The 18280-nt window shown below is 41.5% G+C and overlaps 1 protein-coding gene across 1 annotated transcript in view; it reads right to left on the bottom strand.

Moving 5' to 3' along the window:
• Positions 1 to 1280: 1280 nt before the first annotated feature.
• The window catches only part of CCDC88C (coiled-coil domain containing 88C), a 133228-nt gene continuing 116228 nt past the window's right edge, over positions 1281 to 18280 (bottom strand). Inside the window, exons 24-31 of the mRNA XM_045013229.1 lie at positions 16978 to 17067; positions 15140 to 15381; positions 13481 to 13654; positions 11182 to 11367; positions 9015 to 9083; positions 8020 to 8088; positions 6154 to 6452; positions 1281 to 3272 (exon numbers count right to left, since the gene is read on the bottom strand). Coding sequence (XP_044869164.1) covers positions 2265 to 3272; positions 6154 to 6452; positions 8020 to 8088; positions 9015 to 9083; positions 11182 to 11367; positions 13481 to 13654; positions 15140 to 15381; positions 16978 to 17067 — 2137 coding nt within the window. The 3' untranslated portion in view covers positions 1281 to 2264. The remainder of the gene's footprint in view (positions 3273 to 6153; positions 6453 to 8019; positions 8089 to 9014; positions 9084 to 11181; positions 11368 to 13480; positions 13655 to 15139; positions 15382 to 16977; positions 17068 to 18280) is intronic.

Below are 18280 nucleotides of genomic sequence, written 5' to 3'. Positions count from 1 at the left end.
TTTGGTTTTTAAGACCACTTTAAGATATATTCACTGTTACAATTTGTGTTTTTTCAAGTTATGTGATGCACTTAGATATGAGATAGAGGCAATAAAAGTTTAAATAAGACACATAGGGATTCAGAGGATAATTAAAAACATCTCGCATGCCAGTTTAATAAATAATTAGAAACATTGTTTTTCAAGTTGAAGAGCTCAAGGCTGTGATGAATCTCATGTGTCTCCATCAAATCAGAGCCTGTAACCTCACAGATAGGGGTCTAACTCTTTAGCAGTTTAACCTGGAGGTCAGTGAATATATTCAAGCAAACTCCTTGATGAAGGATTTTTAAGAGAGGAGAATGCAGTAGATAAAGACATATGCCTTTTGGGGGTTCTAGATTGAAATAACAGGGAATGTTGCAGGTCACTTTATAACAGTTCCTCAGTTTGGAGATAACGTTTATCCACGTTTGTAAGATGCTTTGAGATTGATGCATGAAAAGTGTTATGTAAATTCATACTTGTTAAATATCAGCAATGTGCTTGGTGTTCTTTAAAATGATCTCTGCTCAGAAATGCTTAAATCTAAGTGCCTTCTCCTACAAAGACATGCCTGTCATTTAATTCACAATTTGTTGCCCTGAAGCCCTCATTAAGGAGATTACAATCTAAACAATATCAATTTATGATAAAGCTAATATGGAAATATTGTACAGAGAAAAACAATATAGTTGCATGTGAATACTTTCCAGTATTAAAATAAATTTACACAAATCTCCTAAACTCAGATCTAGCCCCATCTCTGTGAATCTGGGATTTTCTAAAGGAAAAAATATATCGCACCTATTTGTTTTTTTAAAATCTTTTATTATAAACAGTCCTGTAGTTTTCAGAATGTGATTGCTACATACTATAACAAAAACATTCCTAGCTGACCAGATATCAGTTTAAAATTGCTTACATATGTCTTTTGCTATATTAAATCCGAGCCAGTGTAAGGAAAACCTTAAAATTTTTTAGGGATTTAGTCTATCACAAGGAAAACACATTTACAAACATGAATAGAATTAAAGATATGTTTCATCATATATACATAAGCAGCTGATGAAACTTGACAGACACATGAGAAATTTTATTTGAACATAAATAGATTTTTTTAAGTAGATTTCTTTCTCATGTATATAACATTATTTTGGTTTCTACACTGAACAAGTTCTTTAAGACAGAAACAAAGACTTCATCCTATGAGAGAGATTCCTGTATATTACTTAGGACATGGGCAATCACGCACATGGGGATGCAAGAAGAAGTGATAGCACATTTATTAATACAGTTTACACAGCAATCCTATACAATGATTTAACTTTTCATTTACATGTGTACAAGTCACCTTTGTACATGGGATGCCATCTTTGCAATGCCATTGAAATCAGGCATCTCCCTGAACAGGCTGTATCAGTTCCAGTGTTTGTATAAAAGATAAAGCAAGTGTCAAAAGGCAGCACCACTTGGCTTTCAGAATCAAGGATCCGCTGAACTGTGCGTGTAGTGGAGGAGCGAGGCAAATACACTGACCTCTTTGGGTTCAAACAGTTCTCAATGTGAAAGGTTAATATGGGACCCTTTAATTCTACTCTTCCTATTTATAAAATGCAGCTGTCACAAACATAATTGCTTTTACTTACACCCACTGCAAAGCCATACACTTTTGCCCTTCAGCTTTTCTTTAAGCTGCTGCAAGCGTCTGGTTCTTTTCCCTAGGGAGGAGTTTGGCTTTTACATGATCTTTTCTGCAACTTAAGTCATTTTTCAAACTGAGGGCTGAATTCAGCACAGTTAAATTTGACCCATGAATGTGTCTTTAATGCAGAATCTGGGGGAGCATGGGAGAGGGCAGTATGAAGATAGGGAGAGGCGGTGACCAATTGTCAGAGAGTGGTGAGCCCTCACAGATCCCCTTGTCTTCAGCTGGATTTGTGGGTGCTCAGCACTTCTGAAAATTAGGCCAAAGTCTTTTGTGGGAGTCTGTAAGGGGTCCACTTTGTTTTAGGCACTATAGTGTGAAAGGAAAGGCCCTGGTTCGGCTGTTCAGTTCTGTGTTTTAACCGTGAAAATGTCCTTTGTTCCATTAAAAACCAGTGGCTGGAAGGCATTTAGACAAACTAGAAAATTAGGTGCAGGTAATACCTTTTAAGACCTGCCACAGTGTTTAGACAAATGTCACTACCAAATTCCACCCAAATGTCACCAGCTTAAAACACGTTACCAAGAGAATCAATGGATTACACACATCCATACTCATACCAGACGGTCTGCTGGTCCCCATGGGGATCTGGAGAACCAGGAGTGCTCCTGGAGCTGCCCCCTCTGTTGGATTCCTCTATTCCCCCTGCACCAGCGTGGCCTTCTGGTGACCTACTCTGGCACTTGGTAATGAGGGCATCACTCCGACTTTGCCCTTGGGTAACATCGCCCTCACTGTTACTAGAGGCAGCTCTGACAGGAGTCACGGTGGCCACTTCCCCGGAGCGTGCAGCTGGCTTGGATTTGACTTTAGCCGGTGTATATTGTGTGGGTGAATAGTGCTGCCCAGACACTGCACTCACTTGTTCAGGTTGCTGTACACTGTTGGCACCGGCAGAGGCAGAAGACTGATGAAACGAAAGAGGCCTCTCCTCCTTTGGAGGTGCCAGAGAAAGACGTCTCACGTCAAGCTGCCGACAACGGGAATCGACAGCTTGCAAAGTGCACGCTGCCTTTGCAGACTGTGGTCTGTCTCGTATGGTAGCGTGAGAGCCTGGGGGCACAGAGAGCCGCACAGTCTGACTGCCAGAGTCTTTGCCCGTACGAACATCTGCACCCAGCTTCTGAGGGCTCTCCTGTCTGTATGTCTCTGGGCCTGTGGCTCTCAGGAGGTCTGCAGAGGCCAGACTAAAGGCTCTGCTCAGTGAGGCATTCCTCTGGCTCATCGTACTGGTCTGCTGCGGTTGTGCCATCGGCCTCAGCCCACTGAGTGGCTGATGTGGTGGTGTGGGAGGAAGTTTAAGAGATCCTGTGGCCAGTGTCTCAGATTCAGCTGGTCTAGGGTTGGGTTTGACATAGTGTCCAGGTTTAGCCACTCTCCCCTCTTCACTGGCGATGGTCATTTTTATAGTTGGTGACACATAGCTGGTAGGCGTCTTAGCTGTCTCCTTTCTACTTGGCTGACCCAGCTGGTTCCCAACAGGAGGGGGTTCATTTGCTTTTCTAAAATAATCACTCAGCAAGTCATCTCTGCTACTGGAAGTGTCCTACGGGGAGAAAATACATACATGGCACATTAATGGCAACAGTGTTATAAGGAAAATGTGTTTAGCGAGCACTTTTCCTCTCAAGGATGTCACAACATAATTCCACACATCAAGCAACCCAGGGATCAACACAAAGTAACTGTATGAGAGAGAGCACTTGGCACTACGTACAACATGCCTCACCTTCAAAGTGCTTTACGCACTAATTGGTGTGTCAGTGTCAACTTTTGAGGGACTCTCAACATCTTATATAAAACCACTTATTTCATGCCTATAGCTGAGAGCACTGGGGGAAAGAGTAAATGTAGATCAATGAGTTACATGATGATCAAAATTAGATTGTGACAGCCTTATTTGCCAGTTTAATTGTCACCAGTTAAAGAAATTCATCTTGATAGCACCCTGGGCTGCAGCTCTTTTGCTTCATTTAGTATCATCCAATTTCGTGCACATCAGTGATTGAGTGTTTGTCATTTCTAGAACGCAGGCTGTTTTGGACAACACCTTGTTCAATATTAGTGAAACAACAGGAGATTACTCTAAGTGGAGATGTGCTAGCAGCCTACTATAGGGCAATTTCATTGGGTTGGGGTTTTTTGGACCAAGGCCAACATACCGCATGTGTTAAATGCTGTATGTACAATAGATGAATGATTGAGCATCCAGAAATTAATGTGCAATATTTGGAAGGCAAATAATTAACCTGGCCACAAAATAAAATATACAATAAATGCTTAATGGAGATGGACTCATGCAAAACATACGGATGACACTATCAACTGCTGTTGAGGTATTAGTAAAAGGCATGCTGTGAATAGTTAACGGACATGTTAGTTATAAAAAGAATGTGTTGAAACAACCTGATGTACAGACGCTCCCCGGGTTACGCAAGACCCGACTTATGCAAATCTGCACTTATGGAAAAAGTTCCGTAAGCTAGAAATAGGAGGGTTTTTTTGCGTAAGGGTTAGAGATACGTTTCCGACTTACGCAAAATTCGACATATGCAAGGCATTCCGGAACGGAATGCTTGTGTAAGTCAGGAAGCGTCTGTACTTCATTTCTTTACTCTTCTCTGGGAAGTACGTCATGGTTTAATATATCTTTTCATTTCACTAGAGTTTACAGAGAAGGTTACTTCCAGTAGCAAAACCCATTTTGCTCATAGTAAATAGTAATAGTTATAAAACGGCAGCTCATGATAATTCCTTACTGTGTCAGAAGCATTCCAGGTTCAATCAAATGCTAAGAGCCTGGGTTATTTTTTTATGTTAGTCTAAAGCTCTGTTGTGCCTGTTAAAATTAGAGGGCCACCATATTGTGCTATTACAATCCTCCCAGCAAACAGGGGCTCATGCTCAACACTGGAAATACTTTAGGGATCATTAATATGAGTAATTTGGCTACTTTAGTTTTTAAACTAAAGTAACGATGAAACATTAAAATAAGCTTCCATAGGCATTAACGTGCTTGCAGGCTGGAGTGAGGGGGGAGCTGTTAACTGCACAGTGATAGCGATGGATACCCTGGGGATATACAGCGAAGTTGCTCTCCTACTCCCACTGCCAGTTCTGTGCCTCAGACTGTCACAACACGAATGACTGAGGACTGGTTCGACTGAACGCTGAGGTTCCTGATGGAGGGAATGAGATGGGAAATGGCAAGAGGGATACAGTGCATCAGCTTCTAACAGAAATTGGTGCAATGAGATAATTTCGGTCTCATTTAAGCTGCGTCGCCGCTGAAAAGGAACAAGGATGACAGAAAGAATGAAAATGGAGACATGATCACATGGTTACAGACAACAAGTGTTTTGCATTCAACTAATTGACCCCTAGGGACTCAGAACAAGGGATTACAATACATTTTAAAAGGTTTGTCTTAAACATTGAGGACCAAAATTCGCTGATGTCATAAGAGGGTGGGACTCCGATGACGTCAGTAATGCTACTGGGCTGTTGATGTACCATTAACTTTCACTCACTTATGCCAGCAGTGAATTTGGTCTGAAGACATCAACATGTTTTGTACTGCGACATTTCATGTGACTGGTATGTATCATCACTAAGTGATACAAGACATTTACAAACAAATGCATATTATTTCCTACAAAACATCTTTAACTGAACAGTGAAATATTGTAGCATTGATTTCACCAACAGCACAACAGTACCACATGGTTCATAGAAACAGATAACACAATCCAGGGGAACAGAGACTTCCCTCCCTCAAATCCTTAATAAAATCCTCCTGAAAAAACTGGATCATGAGATTTTTTTAAATAGAGCAGACCTTCTTGAAGATCCACACTTTATAATTCAATTAATGATGGTCATCAAGCTTTAGTTTTCGGCAGAGATTTAGCAGCCGAGAACTGTATCAAAGGCTCAGATGATTAAAATTTAATTCTGCAGAATGCTGCACAGTACAGTTACTAGTTCACAAATAATTAAAACTCACCTAAACTTAGAGCTGGTGGAATAATGGGAAAGTTTAATCACAAAGAATTACTGGATGAAAAAAATACCAATTTTCCAACAAATATCACTTAATGAATTATTTCACTAACTCTCGCTACAAATATAAAAATAAACTAACAGGATATTTGTGATGTATTATCCTGAGTTTTTTTGCAGGGGTTGTTCCCTTAAATACTGATTTGAAAAATTCATAGCTCACAATGAGCTTTGTGTAGCTCGAAGGCGTCTCTCACCCAGAAGTTGGTCCAACAAAAGATATTACCTCACCCACCTTTCCACTTTAATGAGTCTCACAGTCATTAGTGAGGATCTCACTGTATTTCTTATTTGTCCTCTCCCCGTCAGATCAGCTTGGAATATTTTCATGTCACCTGAGATAGCTATAGTATTATTTTACGTACACTCGGTGGGGATAACTTGTTGGTCTCTTCCAGAAACTCTTCCAAAGTCACCATGTCGCTGCCAGGAGAAGCAGATCGCTGCCTGCCAGCATAGGATTGGGTTGGGTTACTCCTCTGAGGTATGTCATAAGTCGAGCCGTTCCTGTGAAGGGAGGGGTCTTGTCTGTTGTTAGAGCTTAAGATGGCAGAAGTGGAACGACAGATGTAGCCGTCTCTGGGCAAGGCAGGTGTGTCTCTACTTGGCACCATATCTTCACTGCTGAGGCTCTCAGCTCTGCCGTAGATATGATCTGAAGAACCTGAGGAGGGAAAAAAGCAACATTAAAAACACTTATTTTCCTCTATTTTAGCAGAATGTCAACTCTCTACTGAGGTAGGTATGTATGATTCAGTTCCTTTTCCATGCTGAATATGTCAACTAAAATTGGACTTAACAATCATTATTTCCTCCTCCCCAAAACCATATGAAATCAGAGCTTCAGAATACCAGGAACAGTACATATTCCAGAGCTTCAAAAAGGAATCCAGTTACATGAGCCGAGGTACTTGTCCCCAGAACAGGAGCAAGAAGTTCTACTTCATGAGCCAGATTCTGAGCCATAACAGAAGAGCACACAACAGAAGTCAGCTTTTCACTACCTTGATCTCGGGGCTGTTGTGTATAGGGCCAGTCCTCAAGTACAAGGTAGAGCAGCCTTGATGTTTCTCTAAATTACACTGGTTGCTAACGGTCCTAAGGAGCTAAATCAGCTGCCAGGGAGTTGGTACAGGGTGGTAGCATCCTGGCCACATCCCTTCCTATGGCCACACTCTTTGCTAGCAGCAGGGATAACAGTTGAGCCTCCGTGTCAGCTCTGTGGCACTAAAAGAGCCTCCTAGCCCTGGCATTGTGCCAACTTGAGAGCCAGAATTTGCCAGTGAGGCAGCACAAAGTGGTTTCACCACGTTTAGCCTAATAGGTTTATCCTTGTTAATAGACAGAACTCTAGCAATCTAGATAGCATAGAATCATAGAATATCAGGGTTGGAAGGGACCTCAGGAGGTCATCTAGTCCAACCCCTTGCTCAGAGCAGGACCGATCCCCAACTAAATCATCCCAGCCAGGGCTTTGTCAAGCCCGACCTTAAAAACCATTAAGGAAAGAGATTCCACCCACCTCCCCAGGTAACCTATTCCAGTGCTTCACCACCCTCCTAGTGAAAAAGTTTTTCCTAATATCCAACCTAGACCTCCCCAACTGCAACTTGAGACCATTACTCCTTGTTCAGTCATCTGGTACCACTGAGAACAGTCTAGATCCATGCTCTTTGGAACCCCCTTTCAGGTAGTTGAAAGCAGCTATTAAATCCCGCCCTCATTCTTCTCTTCTGCAGACTAAATAACCCCAGTTCCCTCAGCCTCACCTCCTAAATCATGTGCTCCAGCCCCCTAATCATTTTTGTTACCCTCCGCTGGACTCTTTCCAATTTTTCCACATCCTTCTTGTAGTGTGGGGCCCAAAAAGCATGTTTATCTTACGAAGTTGTGCATAGAGTGAGAATGCTGGAGAACTGCTTGTATATACAGACAGAGTTTAAGTCTGGACTTTCATCCATCAGAATACCCCAAAATGATGCCTTTGATATGGCAGAAGAATCGGTCTCTCTCTCTGTCCTAAAATTCATGTCCCGTTAGTCATTATCATGCTTTAAAAAATCATTTTTGCTAATAATGTTTCAAGTCTCTGTGGTAGCCAGGCCCTTGCTCAGGTTACAAAACCATGTTATTTGTTCAAGCCCAACCGGAAAGAAAAGAAAATGCTTTGCATGCAATTCAATTTCATTTCCTGTTCATCAGAAGGCATCTCAGCTCTGAAAATATCTTACCTTTCAAGTTCAGAGGTGAACTACTGCTGGATGCATTTTGACTGCTCTCTAAACTATTTGGCTTGGAAACTGTAAAGAAAGAGGAATATTAAGTTCATGAGCACATAACAAGGTCTGGACAAAAGGTTAACATTTTCAAAAGTGCCTATGTGACTTAAGAGCCTAAGTTCCATTGACTTCCAGTGAGACTTAGGATGTGACTTTTGAAAATATGACTTTGGCACTTTTGAAAATTTTACCAGAATGTGATGTACATCAAGTGAGAAAGCCTGGACACAACAAAAATCAACCCTGTTCTTCCTTTGTCAGGTGTTTAAGAACATCTCATTTTCTTACTATCATTTTGTGCAGAGAAATGTACTCTTCAGTTTGCTTCTACAGTAATTAGGTTTGCCACAAAGAGAATTTTTTTTATGATGAAAAAGGCTAATGTGATGTTATGTTTGATATACTAAGGTAGTTTTTATTGGTCCAACTATGAAACATGCATTTTTATTTAAAACTTCTCCTCTATTTTCAAGTTCTTTTTAGAGGTGAGCTAGTGAATTTTTAGTGCTGACTGTTAACCAGCTTGCAAATTCAAAGTCCAGAAAGACACTTATTATGCAGTGCTGCTGCCAGCACCCCTGAATAAATCTACTACGGCTGATTCCTTCCCTTCCTGTTATATGTAAATATTGATCTGAAAAATCAGTGCATGCACCTGTATTGCATGCACTGAACATGCTGCTGCTGAGGCAGGTCTGTTTGTCTTGATTAGGAATTTCTTCCTTTTTTTTTTTTAAAGTTTCATTGGGAAATAATGAATTTTTTTTTAAATCTTAAAATAAAAATAAAACATTTGAATCCAAAACCTCAAAGAAATTAATAATAAATCATTTCAGATCATTTTATAATCCAAGTTTAACTATAATGGCCTATGAGGGTTTGTTTACACATTATGAAGCAGGCCCCAATATACGGGATTAGTGTAATCTTACATTCCATAAACTTACCATGTTGTCTGTTTCTTGAAAACTCTACCTCAGGAGATTGGTCACAAAGATTATCCTCTGAATTATACCCTGGAAAGAATATAAAATTTAGTAGGTAACATTAAGTTTAGGAAGGTCAGTCCCACAGATTTGCCTCAAACAGACCATTACAGTATAAGTGGTAGAGCCTGTTGAGTGACTTTATAAAGGTTACATGGAGAAGTATCCATCTCTTTGGCCACCATTTTGAATCAATGGGCCCACAGTCAAGCAGAGTTGGAGGGAAAGACTAGTGCATTGTAATGCAACCTCCCACCTGGTAGCTTTGCTAGTGTAAAGAAGCCCTATAACTAGGGCCCTAACAAATTCCCAGTCCGTTTTGGTCAATTTCTCAGTCATAGGATTTCATTATTTCAGCTATTTCAATCTGAAATTTCATGGTGTTGTAACTGTACGGATCCTGACCAAAAAAGGAGTGTGGGGGGGAGTTTGTAAGATTATTGTTGGGGGGTTGCGCTTCTGCTACCCTTACTTCTGTGCTGCAGCTGGCAGTGGTGCTGCCTTCAGAGGCTGGGCAGCTGCAGAGCGGCAGCTGCTGTCTAGGACCCCAGTTCTGAAGGCAGCACGGCCACCAGCAGCAGTGCAGAAGTAAGGGTGGCATGGTATATTACTTCTGCGCTGCTGCTGGCGGGGCACTGCCTTCAGAGCTGGGCACCCGGCCAACAGTCGCCACTCTCTGGCTGTCCACCTCTGAAGGCAGCCCAGAATTTAAGGGTGGCAATATCATGACCCCCCCCCTAAAATAACCTTGCAATCCCCCTGCAATTCTCTTTTGGGTCAGGACCCCCAGTTTGAGAAATGCTGGTCTACCCTGTGGAATCTGTATAGTATAGGGCAGGGGTCGACAACCTTTCAGAAGTGCTGTGCCGAGTCTTCATTTATTCACTCTAAGTTAAGGTTTCGCCTGCCAGTAATACATTTTAACATTTTTAGAAGGTCTCTTTCTCTAAGTCTATAATATATAACTAAACTATTGTTGTATGTAAAGTAAATAAAGATTTCAAAATGTTTAAGAAGCTTCATTTAAAATTAAATTAAAATGCAGAGCCCCCTGGACTGGTGGCCAGGACCTGGGCAGTGTGAGTGCCACTGAAAATCAGCCCGCGTGCCGAAGGCATGCGTTTTCCATGGCCGTGAATTTGACTATAACTTATGAAGGGGACCACTGTGTTACAGCTAGAGCCCTGCGTGGATACAAAAATGTGGATCCGCATCCAATCCTCATCCACCAGAATCAACGTGCATCCAATCCACGATCTGCTAGCCATCTTCTGTGTGTATCCGAATTTGCGCTCGCAGCAGCAAGCCGTCTTGCAAGGGCTAGCGATGGGGAGGGTGGGAGAGGGACCGGAGCTGAGCGAGCGGGGGGGTGGGGTCTTGCAGGGTGGAAGGACGGGGACTGGGGGTAAGGGGCAGGGCAGGGCCGGGGTCTTGAGGAGAAGGGACGGTGAGGGGGCTGGGGGGAAGGGGCATCGCATTGCGTGCTGCTCCTGGGGGCTTCCAAGTGACGGCAGCAGCAGTCCATGTTGCATCACAGTGGGGAGAAGGGGTGAGGAGCGGGGGCCCTGCCTGCTCCAATCCCTGTGTCCAGGAGCAGGCCCCGCTGCCCAGGAGCCTGCAGGTCAGGAGCATGGCCAGTGCTGTCAGGACGAGTCATGGTGGGGACGCTGGCGCTGCCCGAGGGACCTGAGCTGCTGGACAGGAAGCGGCGGCGCCGCGAGCAGGTGTTGGAGAGCCCTGACTCTGGACTGCCATCCAATCCCAGCCACTGGCAGCTGGCCCCAAGCGCACTCCGCCCCTCGGGCTGGCCAATTTGGATACTGCAGGGCAGGTGCCGCCAGTGAGTAGAGCCCTGTGCGGTTGTATCCACATCCGATCCACTATCCACAAAAATGGTCCGTGGATATCTGCATCCGGGGATGCGGCTATCCACAGATATGAAGCGGATATCCATGGATTTGCAGGCTCTAGTTATAGCATGTGCTGAGCTTCTGTAATTGCAGAAAGCCTATTATGTACCTTGCAGTATCTGTTATGATGGGGGGTCACCTTACAGTGAAGTGGGGGCTCCACGTCCTGGGAGTTGGACTAGCTGTAGATAGACTAAATACAAGCTTACACAACACACCTTTGGGTTTGCTTTGGTGCCTGGAAGTGGGAGTAGAACTTGAAGAGGTCAAATGGATGGCTGAGGTAGAGTAAGTTCGGGAACCCAGCTCCATGCAGTGCTTAGTAGCAGAGTCTGCTGAATTTTCAACATTATCATTGCGGCCTCCACGTTGGGAAATTCGGTTTTGTTTTAGATCCATTAATGCTGAGTAGGGGAGAAAGAGGTAAATAAAGGAGACAATAGAGGACAACACAATCAAACATGTATCTATCCACTTTCATAGAGACACAACAAGCAGGCACACACAAAAACACACAACAGAGGTGCCAGTTTTGCAAGCTTTTCAAGAACCAGTTCACTCTTGGGGAAGAGATTTCTGTAACCAGTTTTGCAATCATATGTCTGCACACTAGGGAGCTTAGGAGTGACAAGGGCTAATTTAGTGTCAGTAGGAAGGTTGATTTTATACATGCAACACATATTGTGAAAGGAAGAGGATAGACATGGGAGCAAAGACGTGAAAGCAGAAAAAATAAGTGGGATATGAAATGCCTTAAGGTACATTTTATAAGCACTTGCTTCAGTAATAAAAGGCAATAAAGCTTTGCTATATTGAAAGTCAAAGCCATATTCAAAACAAAGGTTCCTGATTTTAAAATCACCTAACAGGATTCATGCGAAGATATAATCTCTGTCCATACAGAATTCTGCTGTGGTAAGAGCTCAGACTCTCCAGAGGGTTTAAACTCTCCTTCTTCAATGCACTGATTTCTTAAACAGGATTTTTGGATAACAACAAATACTGCCTGCTAAAATATTAAACACACCTAGATGGACAGAAAGGCTTTTTTCCAGTGATGAGGTGAAATGTATTAAAACCCTCAAATTAACACAGCTGATACACATTTTAAGGCTCAAATAAAACAGAGCGAAATGTAAAGCCTTCATTTTAGAAAACAGCCTTGATGAGAAGCAAGATTCTGGTTCCCTAAATTTTTCTGAAGTGAGGTTAATTAATGGTAATTAGATACTGAAAACAAAGCAGAGCAAGGCGGTCAAAATAAACAGCTGGCAGGAACAAAACAAAACCGGTTAGTTCAAAGGCACAGGGCAGCAACAAAAATGCATTAGCGAAGGTGGACTAGGGTACTATTGGGTTATGCTGTTTCTGAAAGTTTCTCTCTCAAAAAATGTCTTGTATGGCAAAGGTAGTCTGTGTGTGCTACTGCAGCATGGGGCCTGCACCATTTTCACTCTCTCCCACATTTTATACGTTTACAGCACAGCCATAAAAATTGTTATGGGCTAAAACTTGCCATGCAAGTCAATATTTCAAATTGCCTTTGAAAAATTAATTTAGTGCCTTTCAAAGATGCTGAATTAATAGCTCTGGAGACTCTCTATTAATCCAAAGAAAGGTAGTGACAGTGCAAACTTCTCTATGTTGTTATGCCAGTGTGCTCAGCTCTGATATGGAGGAATCACCTCTAGAAGAGAAAGGGGAGTTTGGCCTCTCTGCTGAGGATGACCACAAGGGCACCAATTGTGATATGGACACTTGTCCAACAGGAAGTGGATTGTGACCATGAGTTTGTTTCACAAGCTACCAAATAGCAATGACTATTAGATGGTAAGGAGTTTGGGCAACTAAAAGAGATCAGATCACCTTTTCTGACATAAAAACATTCTCAAAAGCCAAATTCTCAGAGGCTCAGATCTTACCTCCCAACTTATAAACCTTCTAAAAATGGCTGTTTAGAATGCAAATGTTGAGACATTTGGAGAGTAGCATTGCTAATGAGTGCCACTATATTTCCAGATTTAGACTGCCTGGAAGCACAGAGAAATTATAATAAGTTGGCCATCTTAAATTTAACTGCACAGAGCACTGGAAAAATCTCCAAGATTTGAGCGTGAATATTAGCTTCATATTTTAGTAGTGATAATACATTGTAGGAAGCATAGCAAAAGCAATTTCCACATTTCAACTGGACATGATGCAAGTCTGTGATTGCAAGAAGACAATGAAGCGCACAGCAACTTCACTTACTTATAATGTGCACCACAGCCAGTATACATAAGCATACTGTATGTCATGAGGTCCCCTAAAAGTGTATTGCATTGAAGAAATGATCCATAGTGTGCAATAATGATTCATCTTCTACTGAAAAAATTAAGTCCACATTCACTAATCTGTGCTTGTATTTAGTTTATTTTAAGGACATGCTGAGTGTTTGTAGCAATGTGTGTGTTCATTTAAGCATGTGGGTTTTTTGTTTTAAACTTGAGAAATATATGAAAATAAAGACAAGGTGTTAGAAATCTCCCATTTCCGAGAAAGAAAGAGGTTCATTAGGAGAAGATGGGATGTCGGAAGAAGACCAGAACCGCAGACGATTAGTGAGAGACTGATGATTCGATGGAGACTTAGGAGACTTTTCTTTGTCCTTGCTTTTGCTTCTCAAAAAGGCAATCTTTTTGCGTTGAGCAGCTAAATTGTTATCACCCAGGTATTCCAAAAAGAAGAAGAAGAAAAATAGTGAACAAAAAATAGAAATATAACTAAAATGTCTTAAAACAGCTAAGTGACAACACAATTCAGTGAAACATGAAAAAGACTAAACCAACACTAAATAACGTTTAGGGAATCAGATTCATGATTAGTTAATACAGTACACATGAGCAACTTCTACCTAAAACTGCCAATAATGTCATCCGTGATATAAAATGTATTATAACATACTATATATACACTTGATATAATTCATGTACATCGATACATTACTTAGTGGTACAGTATACAGATTACTTAGGGTTTTATACAGACGTCCACCACTGCAGGATCTCAGCACCTTCCTTGTAAAATCAGTAGTAACAGTGATTAGAGGACTTCATGGAGTCCTTGGCACTCTGAAGGGGCCTGACTCTACATTTCTTGCTCATCTCAAACTTTCCTTTAGGTCAGCGGGAGCTTTGAATGCACACAGATTGCATTTCACATTTTCTGGAATTACACAGTGCTAAGATACAGATGATTTTAAATATGCCTTTTCATTGTATATTGATCACAGACCGTGCAGAATGGGAGGGTGGGGGAGGAGAAGAGGAATGAAAACAATTAAAGACTTCTCTAAACTGTCATTTCTAATAATGGATCCCTCCATTCTTCCCTCACACCCAGCATGAAACCATGAGTGTAAGGTGTTGAGACCATTAAAGTTGTTCCTTGAAAAATATTCTTAGAGGACAAAAAGTTAAAGGGAGGCAGATCTGAGCGATCTCAGTAGCAGCAATGAAAGCTAGAGGCTTTTTTTTTTCAAAGTTAATAATTCATTAATTTTGTGGGGGTTTCCATTAAAATTCTGCATTATTGAGAACATCCGATTATTGTACAAAATAATTCTCCCAACTGCACACAAAACCAACACACTACACTACATATACATGCACAAAATTATATACCTTTTATATCACATTCTTGCAACATCACAGAAATCACTTGTTATAACTTTGCATTAGGAAACTCTTAAATCGACTACAAATGGAAACACTCCATTGTCTCCACAAATAGGCATTTATTAGAAATTAACATTATTTTACTCTTCTTGCATTTATTCTCTGAGAGTGCCCTCTGCTGGTGACAGACAATACCACACCAATAACTTTAACAACAGAAAAGGCTAGTGAATTGCATAGTTTCACAGATGGACTTTATTTTAGTTTTGCAAGCTAACTTAATTTTGCCCATCATCTTATTAACTAACATGCCACATACGCAGGGAAATGTGAAGCTGAAAAACAAGTCACAGATAAGGAAAACTAATAAATATAAATACTGGTTTAATATTAAAAGGGTATAACACATGGTGATATAATATATTATATAAGAATCATGCCTATTAAACCTTCCCAACAAATAAAATGCCTAGTGTGTGACTTCTATTTCATTAACTACCTCTCTAAGTCAGACACATACCTTTGTTTGAAGCTCCATTGTGGCTCACTTTCTCTTCCATAGAGTTTGACCCCAGAGAGGTGTTATCCAGACTCTCCTGCTGATGCTTGAATATCTGAGAAGCAGATGGCGAGGATGCTGTCTCTGTGGATTCAGAGTGCCATGGAGGACTCTCCACCGATGATATCAATCGCTCCTTTGTAGCCTCTTTCTTTGGCTTGATCAGTTTGACTAAAGCTCTGGCTCCAATCCAGTGGTTTTTCCTGTTAGAGGCACATTTTGATAACGGAAGATCATAAAATACTTGAAATTTTTTCCCTTGAAATCTAGAACTGTGCCACAGCTTCCCCTCTCCTGCACTTTTAAATTATGCTGAAACTAAGGCATGATGCAGGGTCCCCAGAGCGTGAGATGTGGCGATCTTATCATTAAACACATGGTCGGGGCATCTGAAGAAGTGGGTATTCACCCACGAAAGCTCATGCTGCAAAACGTCTGTTAGTCTATAAGGTGCCACAGGATTCTTTGCTGCTCTTATGGTCGGGGAATGATTTCACAAAATGAAAGTGGCTGGTTCTCCTCCTTCAAGGTCAGCATCAGTCTAGGGAAATATTTCTCCAGAGCTAGTGATCTGAATAAGGGGACTGTCCTATCGTTAGAAGCAAAACCCACATGAAACATTTTAATCAGGTGGGAGGTCTTGCTACATGAACAGCCTGAAAAGTTGTGAAATCAAGGCTTCTAATCATTAGTATGGATTCTCCTGTGCACTGGACGTGTCAGACATTTATGTTGGGGTTCACACGGCTTTGTTGTTTAAATGATTTTTTTAAAGGCCTATTCCTCTTTTTGGACTGCTTATCCCCCACTGAAAGAGCAGCTCTGGGAGCAGCGCTGCTGCTTAATCATTGTCTGGGTCACATTCTCTGTGATTCCAATTCAGTGTCAAGAGGAAGATGCAGTTCCAAAGACAGACAGAGGTGGCTTTGTTGATTAAACCATCCCACTAGTTTGACAGCCCAGATTAGTGGCCATTCATTGCCTAGCTGCTCCTCAGATCTGACACCGCAGCTCGAATTTGAGCACAGGATTTGAAACAAAAGATGACAGATTATATTGTGAGGCTTTCACAAACAGATTAAACGACCCCAACCTGATCAGCAATTCAGCATCCTTTGGATACCAGGATCTTATATGGCCCTCATCACTGTAATACTTCTGCCTCTCCCGTTACTAAAATACGATAATTTCTCTCTCTCTCCTCTACTACCAGGAAGCAGGTTTAGGGATTGGTCTTTTAAATAGAAGAATCTGAGATTTTACTTAATAAACAGTAACTCAGGGCCTGATTCAGGAAAGCATTAAAACACCAATGGAGGCACTGTTCTGTCCCCGCCCCCCGGCTCCCTCACTGTGATGAGTTCTGCTGCTTGAAACTCACTCCTGGAAGAGGAAGAAGAAGAAGAAGGTATTCCTCAGGGCAAAATGGCTCCCTGTAGAAGCTTATATTAACTCAGATCCCAATATGAAGTTACTGGGACTCCGCATGTGCACAGGGGTCTATGTTAGCACATGCTAAAGCAGGATTGCTGCTTGAGTCAGTTAACTTTTGTGTGGCTGTTCAATGGGAGTGTGTGGGGGACAACAAACAGGCTCCCATCAAGGAGAATCCCAATTAAAGCAAGAGGCTTCTGGGGTGAGAGGAGGAGAGCGTAGTGATGACCAGACACACCAGTTGCCCTCTTTGTCACATCTCCTGACAGGGAGTCACAGGGTTTCGGTCCTCTCCGGCTATGAAGAGCCCCTTTTGTTCTCAATTCTGTATTGCAATAGTGGCACTGAAATGGAAGGGAACTTACTTTTTTGGAGCAGGATCATAAAACTTGTACTGATCCATTATCTTCTCTTCCAGTTTTTCTTTGTGTCTCCTTAATGTATTTAATTTATCACTGTGAAAATAAAAAAATAAAAAAGGTAGATCTTGAAGGATTTGCTTGGATTTCACAACGGTTACAAAATGGAAGAGCAAGGCCAACAATCACCAGGAGAAGAAAGAGGTCATCCTACAGGTTAGATTTCTACAGATCAAAAAGCCTTCTTATCCAGTGCATTCAAGCAGCAGCAGTAATTTAACCCTAGCGATCTTATTCATTAACAATCTGGGAAAACAAAATGCAAACACACCTTAACCTTACTGACACATCAGTTTGATACAGTTGTCATAGACAGAAGGCTCACCAGTTATGGTCTCAATAAAGAGAAGATAGGAAGTAGGAAACCAAAATCCCTTGTATTTTGAACAATGCCAATGTTTCCAGAGAGTCATGCTACAATGCTAAATTATTTCTCCCAGTTCTTTTAGCTACCATTTAACTGACATGCTAGCAAATCTACAGGCACAATTTTTCTTTTCAGAAGCGGGGCTGGTTTGGTCTCTGCCATATGTTCATCCAGGTGTTTCATTTACAAACACAGTTTCAATAATTTTTCCTGGTACTGAAGTAAAACTCAATCAGTTATTCCCAAGATCACTCCTAGCTCCTGGGTCTGTAAATCCAAGGATCTACCCTAGATAGGAACAAGCATGTATTTTGTTCATCCTCACTGTAGTACAGGGAGAGCCCACATATCCCTGTGAAGATTAGATTGTCTGTAGATGTAAAAAAGAAGGAAACAGTGCCATACTTCAGTGAATCAGTCTATTTAAAAACGAGATTGTGAAAGTGGATGAAGAACTTGGACTCTTAGAGACTCTGTGTCCTTTAAAAGAATATTGTGTTGAATATTTATGGTAACAAAAATCACTAAAATGATCTTAAATATTGGCGGCATCCCATGTTTAGTGCCTGGAACACCTGCTATCTGCCACTCCTCCAGTATTGTGCTTATTTTAATGAGAGGCTACAGGTTTTTGTTAGCAGGTCAGCCGCTTCATTCTTAAGTTCCTTCAGAGCTCTTGGATGCTGCTCTTTTATCGTCTGGTTTCAGCACCTCCTGTTTTCTCCCCTCAACATCTCACAGTGCCTCATCTTTATTACTTGAAAAGAGTTGGTCTAGGGCAGGGGTAGTCAATTATTTTTTGTCAAAGTCCAAATTTCTCAGACAAGATATAGTCAAGGTCCATACTCCACAGAAACATTTTTCACACCGTAATAACAATAA

Source organism: Mauremys mutica, chromosome 4 (genome assembly GCF_020497125.1).
Source record: "Mauremys mutica isolate MM-2020 ecotype Southern chromosome 4, ASM2049712v1, whole genome shotgun sequence".
Taxonomy (NCBI): Eukaryota; Metazoa; Chordata; order Testudines; family Geoemydidae; genus Mauremys; species Mauremys mutica.
The sequence above is the reverse complement of the archived record's forward strand: the minus strand, read 5'-3'. Positions and strand labels throughout refer to the sequence as shown.